Source organism: Benincasa hispida, chromosome 5, assembly GCF_027475165.1.
Source record: "Benincasa hispida cultivar pf3 chromosome 5, pf3_genome.v1.1, whole genome shotgun sequence".
Taxonomy (NCBI): Eukaryota; Viridiplantae; Streptophyta; class Magnoliopsida; order Cucurbitales; family Cucurbitaceae; genus Benincasa; species Benincasa hispida.
The window spans coordinates 26,079,093-26,090,160 of NC_143482.1; the positions used below are offsets into that span (position 1 = coordinate 26,079,093).

The window sequence follows — 11,068 nt, forward strand, 5'->3', positions numbered from 1 at the left end:
TTCAAGGACTAAATCAGAAAAAAAAAATCTTGTTCAAGGAAAAATTTGAACCTAAAATATTAATTAACTGATTAAAGAAAATTTTTTCTCAAAGTTAGGTTTATTACTACTAATTCAATTTTTAATCAAAGAATTAAATTACATATAATCCACATGAAGAGGTATTGCCTAATAAGTATGACTACCTCAATTCTTTAAAGAATCCAAAGTCCATCAACTTTCTCCCCAAACACATCATGACGAACCTCTCAATCTTCCTAGTGAACCATACCATTCTTCTAAACTTTGCATGGGTTGAAGGCCAAACCTTTGGATCCTCACCTTTTTTCCTCATTTTTACAATCTTCTCCTACCTATCCCTTACCTTCCTCCTTTCCCACATTCCCTTTCCCTCCATTTCCCCTCAATTCCTCAAAGCAATCTCATCCCTTCATAACTTTATCCTCCTCATCCTCTACTTCATTATGGCCATTGGATGCACTCTCTCTTCAATTTACCATGTGTCTCACCCTCGTTTGCTTATTTGCTTCCCACCTCAAACCCCACCAATTGGACCTCTCTTCTTTTGGGCTTACATCTTCTACCTCTCTAAGATTCTTGAACTTCTTGACACCCTCTTGATCATCCTTAGTCGATCCTATCAACGGCTCACATTCCTCCATCTTTACCACCATTCAATGGTCTTGATCATGTCTTATCTTTGGCTTAGCACTTCCCAATCGTTGATCTCAATAGGAATAGTAGTCAATGCCATAGTGCACATCATAATGTATGGCTACTATTTCTTGTGCTCCATTGGGATTAAACCAAAGTGGAAAAAGTTGGTCACTAATTGCCAAATCTTGCAATTTGTGTTTGCGTTAGTGGTTTCGGGTTGGATGTTGTATGAGCATTTTGGAAGGTCATCATCCCTTGGTGGCTGCTCGGGTATGAAGAGTTGGTGTTTCAGTATTGTTTTCGTTGCCTCTCTTTTGGCTCTTTTCATTGACTTTCATTCCAAAAGCTATGTGATGCATGCCAACACAAACAAGAATAATAAAACTTTATGAATTTTTTAGAGGCAATATCAAACTTTTGGATAATATTTCAAGTACCTACGTTTTAGCTAGCCATATGAATGATGTTTCTATTGAAAGTCACAATATATGTTTTATGTACGTCATTGTAAAATCAGAGAGAACTCAACATCTATTGTATTATTATATATACATGTTTATTAGAATGATGAATAAGAGAATGTTTCGAAAATATAGTGGTTAATTAACGTTCACTTTTTTCATGCTTCCCTAACGAAATAATATTTCCATGACAACCATTTCAAGGGGAGAAAGAGAAAAGTGTCGTAAAAATTGACATGCGTGTTTCTGGAAAAAAAATATCTTTTTTTAGATTTTTGTAAAGTTATAATGATTTTTCATTGTCACCAATATATGATATTTATAAATGGTCACTTAATAGAGTTATTCTCTTTTTAAAGGAGAATTGAAGTGGGTAGCAAATTAAATATAGGTTTTAATAACCATGTCATCAGTTTTTCATGTTTTGCTGATATGACAATATATTGAAAACTAAAAAAAAAAATTGTTATTGATTTCATGAGGGGAATCTAATTTTAATTTTTTTTTCTTATTCCAAAATTACCCTCAATTAAAATTAGGGTCTATCATTCCTCTATCTCGCACATTTTCTAGTCTCAATTCACTGAAGATTTGAAATGTTGGTTGGATTTCCATTATTCAAGATTTTGATTCCAACATTATACTGTTGAAGATTTTCTTGTTTGCGTTTGATTCTAAACCACTTAAAAAATAGAGAATAAATGAGAAATAAGTATAAAATAGTAATAAGATGTGTAATCAAATAACAATAAGACAACAATAATTAGGTAATTAGGTAGCAATCAGATACTACCAATTAATTGACAAAAAATAGAATGTAATCAGAAGGCAATCAAAAGGTAATCGATGGTAATGTTAACAACTACTACCTATGTGTCAAAAATCGAAGATAATCAAATAACAATCAAATGACAATATTAGAAATTACTATGTGACAAAATATATAAGATAATTAGATGACAATGAAGAGAAAATCAGAAGATTATCAGAAACTACTAACTAATTGACAACAAATAAAAGGTAATAAAAGGTAATCAAATAGTAATCAAAAGGCAATCAGCTGCCAATATTAGAAACTACTAACTACGTGTCAAAGAATAGAAGGTAATCATATCACAGTTAGAAGGTAATATTATATGGCAATATCAGAAATTATATACTATATCACAAATAATAAAAGGTAATTAGATGACAATCAAAAGATAATCAAATGAGTATCAAAAGCTACTAATTAATTGACAAAAAATAAAAGGCAATCAAAAGACAATCAGACATAAAAAATAAGGTAATCATACAGGAATCAGAAGGAAATCAGATGATGATATCAAAAACTACTAACTACATGTCTGGAAGGTCATCATATCATAATCAAAAGACAATTATGTAGGGATGAAAGCCATAGTGCAACGGAAAAAACCAAAAATCTTTATAATTTGGGGTTTCTGACATACCCATATACTAGGCAATTCAACACTGGGCAATTCAGAAATAATATAAGAAAAACAAAATTTAGCCTACAGTAAAATTAGAACTTAAGTTAAGCATGCTTAAAATTCTCAAAAAATAGATAGAAAACCTTTATTTTTATAGAACCAAGTGAGAATCTAATTCGTCAATTGAGATTTTAAAACACCACCAAAAGAACAACATTCCTATCTTCTGAGAAACTTTTGGTAATTTTTGGATTGTGGGAACAAATTGAATTTGGAAAAAGAAAGGAAGAAGGAGGATTTTTCTTTGAGAGACAAAAGGCCAAAACTATTATGTGCTAGATAACTCCCACGTAACCTCCCTATGTGGGAATTCTTTAATTAATTAAATTAATCATTAATTAAATTAATGATTTCATTTAAATCATATTAAATGAAACATCTCTCCCATAATCTATACTTTTAATTCAATTAATTTCGTTAAATTAAATTAAATTAAATAATTTTTTAACTTTTTAATTAAATTATCTTCAAATTAGATATCAAATATTTAATTTGTAGGAGTTAGCAAACATTTAGCTGAAGCAAACAGAATCATTAAGCACTCTAATTAAACAATTTTAGCATTTATGAAAGCATGTTCAAGAACTAAAAAGAGGATTTCAAGATATATCTTTGAAGATCTTCAATCAACGAATTCAACTCCAAATATGACTCCAAAAGCTTGTGGACCACCAATGGATCTTCCCTACTCTTCTCTTCGACCTTAGATTGAGTGGTGGGACCCAAAATATACTGAGATTAGAGGGAATTTTTATGGAAGAAGACTGGTTGTTTGGTGTTTTGGAGTTGAAGAATTATTCTTCAATAATTTTCTGGATTTCAGCAAATCCCTAGATTCTCAACTTAGCTAAATAACTTTTTTTATTCAACAAGTTCATGCAACTCTCTTGCATGAAGAGATAACACCAATCCCACTCAATTTGGAAAATGAGGGTTCATTGTTGAAATAACCCACTTAGTCCATATTTTTCAAATTTAATATAAAAAATCAATTTTTATTAATTTAAATTTCAGAAAATTAAATTAAGACAAAAAATTGAATTTGATATAAATTTTCAAGTTTATAATTTTAAATAAAATTAATAATTAATTAAACAATTTAATTAATTAAAATAATTTAATATCCAATATTAAATTATTTACACCAATAATTTCACAAACATGAATCCTCATTCATGTAATTTTAATATTTAAATCATATTTATATATTATCCGATTCTCCAATTTTGTTTAATTTGATAATTAAACGTGTAATTATATCGTATATAATTACTAATTCCCTCAATTTGAATTTGAACGTTTCAAATTCTCTTATCACGCTATTCTAAGGTTATTCTGTTTGTGAGCTAATAAGGGGACCTAATGGACCTACAAAACATGAACTCCAACGATTCGTGATTAACCGGCTAAACTCTTTAGCTTAATTAACCAGCATTATGTTAGGAATGTCCTAAAACTCATAGTTCGTAAAATTGGTGTTGAACATTCTATTTATCAATAAAATATTATTGAGTATCTTATTCGATAAAGTTGTTGATATTGCATTCTATTATGAAAATTCAATAAACATATTCATGACTATAGTATGAATACTTTAACCCTACGTAGTGACATAAACAGGATCAAGTTAATAGTATATAGCTTAAATGGTCTATAAGTATATGGATGAAATTGGGTATCTCATCTTGGTAGCACTATTGGATGCGGCTTATTTTATATAGATAATACAAATGATGTGATCCACAGATCATTCATGTAGAGACATGTGAGTAGGGGCATCCTATGCAATGAGTTTGCATAAAGACTAGACCACGAAATAGTCACTTTTCTTTATAATGATCGTCTACTGTTAAAACTGACTATTTCATACTAATAACCTAGGATAAAAAGATCTTAAACTTGAGCTAACTATGAACTCCTGTTTATGTGGGATTGTCCTTTAATCTACATGGGTGAGAGTAGTCCAATAGCACTGCTCAATAAGCCTTCCATTTTGAGGATAAGACCAGATAAATAGCTAGGGACATAGTCTTGCGAGATGAAATTCACTCCTACCCATTTTAGGGTTAGCAGATAGGTTGTTCTCTTAAGTGCTAATTCCAGGTCTTGAACAATTAGGACCCCGCCTTCTCATGATAGAGAGGGACATGATTCATAAGTGGTATTATGAATCAGTTGTTCATTATAGGGTTAGTTGGAGCTTAAGGAACAATATGTGTTTACAGGAGTAAAACGATAATTTTGACCCAGCTGTAAATACAAACAACCTGTGAAGGATCGACTTACTGATTATGGTTAACATAGACAAAAATACATCTATAGTGAGAAGAGTGCAACTATCGAGCTATAGTGGTATGTCTTGATGGTTAACGAAAAGTAATTAATTCGGTTTAAAGAGTTTAACCAATTGATTACAAATCGTTGGAGCTAATGATCTGTAGGTCCAATAGGTCCCTCTACTAGGTCATAAATTGGAATAATGAATTGAGTAATTGATTGGATGAATTTTGAATTTAGGGTTATGAATTTGAAATGTTCAAATTCAGTTTTAGGGTTTTTCAATTGATTGTATACGATGCAATTAAAAACGTTTAATTTAATCGAAATTAAAACGAGATTGAAGAATAAATTAATATTTAAATTATGATTTAAATATGGATTTTGAATCATATTGGTGGAATTGATGTTGTATTAATCTAATATTAAGATATTAAATTAATTGAATTAGTTTTATTTAAATTAATTAATTTTGAATTAATTATATAAAAATAAATTTTAAATAGTTTTATTTAAATGAAAAACAAAAATTTGAAATTTTTTTTGAGTTAAGTGGATTTTTCCCAAATTTTGAAAAAATCCACTAACATCATTTATGGTGTTTTGTCACTAAAATCCACCATGAATTCTTCAATTAATACAAGGTAGGAGTTACCCTACAAGGAGCCATGTTCTAATGGATGAATTAAGGCTATAAAATGAAGCTTCATGCATGGAGATTGGGAGGAGACTAAGTTCTTTATCTAAGTTATTGTAAAATCGAAACCCTACTACACCCTCACTAGTTCATCTTCAATTCAGCTTGATTAAAGTGTTTCCACCACACATTCCTTCTTGAGCATAGTTGAGAAGATCTTGTTGGTGGTCTATCTGAAGAATCCAACTCAAACTTGTGGAGATTCTGTTGAAACCATAAAGAGACCTACAAAGGTATTGTCATGTTCAAACCCTCTTTTGATAACTTCATGAGTAGCATGTTTAAAACTCAAATTAAATATAGTTTAAGTGCTTATTAATTCTGAATTCTTCCGTTGTATGTTTTATTACTCCTACAATTAGTATCAGAGTATGATTTAAGCGCTTAACTATTGTTAATTTGAGTTTGGTGGATGTTCTTCATGAACTATATGAAAATAGTATGCTCATATGTTTTTTTTCAAGGTTTTGCCATTTGAATCTTTTCAATTATGTTGTAACTCTTGTAGTTGGCTCTTGTTTGATGGGTCTTAATATGTGTTTAAGAGTCTGTAATTCATTTGGAGTCATTAGAGTTGCAATTAGGATATAATTGAAGAAAGAAATGAAGAAGATCGAAGTAGCAGAAACTGGAAATTCGAATTTCTGCCAAATACTCGATGCTCGATGGAATACTCGATGGCATTCTCGATGAAATTTCATGAAATACTCGATGCATGATGCCATACTCAATGGTACTCGATGATATTTCATGAAATACTCGATACTCGATGCTAGATGCCTTACTCGATGGTATTTTTGTGAAATATATGATGCTCGATGTCATACTCGATGTTGGTTGCTTGCTGATACTCCATGAGTTTTGCTCGATTCAAGTGGTTCAAATGGTCCAGAATTTTTTGAAGCCAGTTTTGTTGATTCTTGTAATAGTTGGACTTTTATTTATTTTAAAAGTGTCAAAACAAAAAAAAACTATATCAGTTTTATGTTTAATTATTTATGCATTTAATGTTTGTTATAATTATATATTTTAATATATGCATAGAGTATGCCATTTAGATTTAAAATCCTACCATAGGTAAACATATTACATGCATTATTGTATGTTATAATTAGTTATAATATATAGTATGCATGTTTTAGGGTTTGTTAAAAACTGATGTAATTGTTATATTGATTTTAAATACCTTTGAAGCATGTTATGGAATGTTAAAGCATGTTTATTTTATAATTTTTTTATAAAATGAAACTAGACTTTAAAATCCATAACAAAGATAAACAGTAAGCTCACTTAGGTTAACAACTAGTTTTAACAGTTAAAATAGATTGTTACTTTATAAAATTGTTGGGATTGGTGTCCTAATTATCCTAGAGTCTCGTAGTTTGTAAACTATACGTATTGTTATGAATAAAATAAGAGTTATTTTATTTGGCATTTACTCATATCCAATAAACAAAGCTCCATGGTTATTACATGTAAACTTGTATATGAGATATACAAGTCGATCATGTCTTAAGTGATAACCTAGAAAGGTTTGTAGTATCAGGATTAAGGAGAGATACCTGATCCTGATGACACTACGGATACGGCCCACTTTATACAGGTTTACAAGTGTTGTGAACAGCTACAGATGGTATATCTGTTGGGGTTGATGCCCTAAAGTCTCGTGTCCTGTAGTTTGTAAACAGTATATAAGAACACCTGTGATTGTTAATATATGATATTTATTTCACATCTTGTTGTTTTCCTCGGTTATTTGTTTTATTTGATTTACCACAAACCAATAAACATAAAATCCCTGGTTATCTATATGTGACTCAAGCATGTATGTGGTGACATACAAGTGGATCATGTCTTGACAGATAACCAAAATGGTCTGTAGTATATGGATATAGAAGGGAAATCTTATCCTGGTAATGCTACAGGCGCGGCTCGCTTTGTTGAATAGTCACAAGTTTTGTGACTTGCCACAGATGGTCTGATCCTAATTATTCGTGTTGGAGACATACGAGCGAGGGCGTCCTATACAAGGAGTTTGTATAAGACCTTACCACAAAGTGTTAATGTATCTCGTTATATAACATCGTTCATGACAGAGACTTCACTTCACTAGGATGACCATAGGTAACATGACCTCAATTCTTAGTGAGTTGGGAACTCCAGCCATTGAGGGCGGTCCTTTGATTTGTATAGGTGCAAGTGGCCAAGTCGTCGATGCAAACCTACCATTTTGGGGCTTCGTCTGATTTGGGAGCTGGGAACTCAACTACACAAGATGGAATTCACTCCTTCCCCGAGGTAGGGGTAAGTAGATAGATGGCTCCCTTAAAGGCTGATTCCAAGGCTAGACCACCACCTTCTCTTGGCCCGAGAGGTGTTCACACATAGTTGGACTATGTTGTATTGTTCAGTAGAGGAATCAGTGGTACTTAAAGAGTGAGATGTAACTACAGGGGCAAAACGGTAAATTGACCCAGCTATACTTACAAGCATCTGTGAAGGGTCATCGTACTCATGATTGGTTATATCCAATGGACACATAAATATATCTGTGGTAAGAAGAGTTCAGCTGTTGATTTTTAGTGTAATCACTGACAGTTAACGGATGGTGAATCTCGTGGCTAAAGAGTTTAGTTAGCTATTCACGTATCATTGGAGCTTCGAGCCACAGATCCATTAGGTCACCTGGGTAGCTTGGATAAAATCGAGAACTAGTGTTTGGGTTAATTTGAAATGTTCAAATTGACAAGAGGAAGTTCAATTATATATGATATAATTGGATAAATGTATGAGATACATTATTTTGGAGGAAATTAGATATAAATATGATTTATATCAAGTAGAGAAAAAAATACTATAGTAGATATATGATATCAAACTATAGGATATAAATATAACATGATTATATTTATTAATTAAATTAATTGATTAATTATTTAATAATTAACCGATTAATCCACGTTCGGACGTGGGAAGATGAGGCTGTGAAGGTTATGGTAACCAGTGGGTTAAAGCTTTGAAAATCATTTTCATTTGACAAAAGAATTAAGTCGTGCATTCTTATCGCCCGACGCCCAAAAAGAATCCATGAAAGAGCGATCACGAGAGCCTATACGATAGAAGCTCATTCGTCTAAATGATTGTCTAGTTCATGCAGTCTCTAAACAATCGTATACCTCTTTCCTAAACGATCGTTCATGTTTTCCTAAATGATCGTGTAGCTCTACTATACGATAAGCATCTCTGCTATACGACAGCAGAGTTCTTCTCGCACGCGCTTATCGTCTACACAACGTTTTCTCCTCCGTCCTCTACCAAACTCACCAAAGCCCACTCTTTGGGTTTTTAACGCCAAGGATACCCAGGTTTCCCTTATGGTGGTGTTGTCCCCGTGGCATTGTTCGTGTACGTTCGAATCGTGCAGTTACAGTCGACACACTCGTCAGGTGCTGGTAGATCGGTGGGAAGTTTTCCGCTGCTTTGGGTTCACACATATGAAGACAGTCTTCATTTGGTATGAACCTCTTTTCCTTATGTTTTATTGTATTCTGAGCATGCCGATTATGAGTTTAATATGCATAACTGTTAGTATGGAATGTATATCGTTTATGTTTCGGTCACTGTGAAATCGGAGCGATATAAGCCCGCTAATGGAACTCTCGGCATGAGATCCTTCAATTAGTATCAGAGCCAGATTTCTAATACTTTGATTTCATTTGTTGCAACGAAATATCATTTACATTCATGGTGGGTGCATTTTTATGCTGTTTTAACTGTTAATACTATTGTGGATATGCCCGATTAATGGATGTTTTGGGATGAATTGTCTCTGTCTGTTTAATTCCTTTTACATTCGCAGTTGTTTGTAAAGGCCTCTGTGTTTTGGGCATAAATAATCGTAATCAAGTATGTATTCAAAGTGTTTGAAGTCTTGAGTGGTTCGTAAAAGTTTAGGATTGATCGCATCGTGTAGAAAAGGTTCTATGTGATCGTTGTCCATCGCATCGTGAAGATGAAGGACTATACGATCGTGGTTGAATGCATCGGTTGAACGATGGGGTATGCGATCAAGAGTTGGTCGTATTGAGATGACGATTGGGCACGAATCGCTGAGTATCGTTTAATGCACGCACGAGCTAGACGATCGTTTAGGTCAACAAGGTTCATCGCTTAGTAACTGACTAAACAATCGCTTAGCATCGCAAGGTAAATTTTTTACCAAGTTGCACACATTAGTTAGACGATCAGACGCTCGCGTATCGTTTAAAGTGTGCTAGACAATCGTTTAGGTCAGCAAGCTTCATCACTTAGTAACTGGCTAAATGATCGCTTAGTAACTCAAGGTAAATCGTTTACCTATCATCGCGCTACACGATTGCATGAATGATCATTACTATATGATCAGGCTTCCCAGCCTCGTCGTTGTCTACGCGATCGTTTGCTAATGTTCCTATCGTGTAGTGCGTGCTAAACGATCATCTACCTGCTAAAGATGCTACATGATGAAGACCACCTGGCGGTTCAAAACCCGGTTCACCTATGAACCGGTTTGCTCGATGAAAAATGTAATAGATAGGGTTTTTCATTCCATTTTTTTTTTTGGTTTAAAGGCTCATCTCGGTCCATTAATCTATTTTTTAATACATGTGATGTATGTTTTATATGTCATATGGTATGCACATATAGTAAATCCCACCTTAGGTATGCATTGATCATGCATCATCTCTTTATTGTAATTGTTATAATTTAGAGAAGCATGATTTTATTCTATAAGAGCATGCTCATGCATCATATAATATAAGAGTTATATTTATGCATGCATAAAAAGCATTGACATGCATCATCTTTATATTATAATTGTTATAGTATAAAGGTGAATGATAGCATGTTTTCTTGGTTATTACGCATTATATAAAAGTCATATAGTAATGACCGAACATTGTATGAAGCATGACACATAGGTTACTTTATAATTATTATAAACGACTCGTTATGTGCAATGTTTTTTAGTTGTTTCTTTTTAAGAGTTAAAGAGAAATTAGAACTAAAAGAAGTAAGAAAGACATGCATGCTCACTTAGGTTTAATTCATGGTTTTAAAAATGTTTAAAACTTTGATCACATAGACCTAAGATCATGGTTCTAATACGATTAGCAACCCTAAGGCTTTAATCTTTTAATCAGTTTAATAGGATTAAATTGGCTAATAAAAGGTTAAAGTGTAGCAAATCTATCTAGAAGGGACATTTTGTCTAAGGTGGGTTCTGTCTAGGCTGGGGTATTTAAGTTGACGGAAACGTAACACCCCTACCTGGGAACTTACCTGGAAAGGTGAATTAGATAGATTTGATGCATGCATGCAAGTTAAGGACAGTCTATTAAAGTGTTTAAATGTGACTACTTGAACTTGTTTATATTTCATAAACAAACGTTATTTATGAGCAGGCTTTAAAAAGACCACTTAGACTAAAAACAGTAGCTAGA

General features: G+C 32.7%; 1 protein-coding gene across 1 annotated transcript; it reads left to right on the forward strand.

Moving 5' to 3' along the window:
- Positions 1-236: 236 nt before the first annotated feature.
- Positions 237-1,049, forward strand: LOC120078674 (fatty acid elongase 3-like). The gene has a single exon (XM_039032972.2). The coding sequence runs from the start codon at positions 237-239 to the stop codon at positions 1,047-1,049; it is 813 nt and encodes a 270-aa protein (XP_038888900.2).
- Positions 1,050-11,068: the final 10,019 nt, after the last annotated feature.

Coding starts and splice junctions, on each gene's coding strand:
- LOC120078674 (XM_039032972.2), top strand. CDS start 237: ATGACGAACCTCTCAATCTTCCTAGTGAACCATACCATTCTTCTAAAC.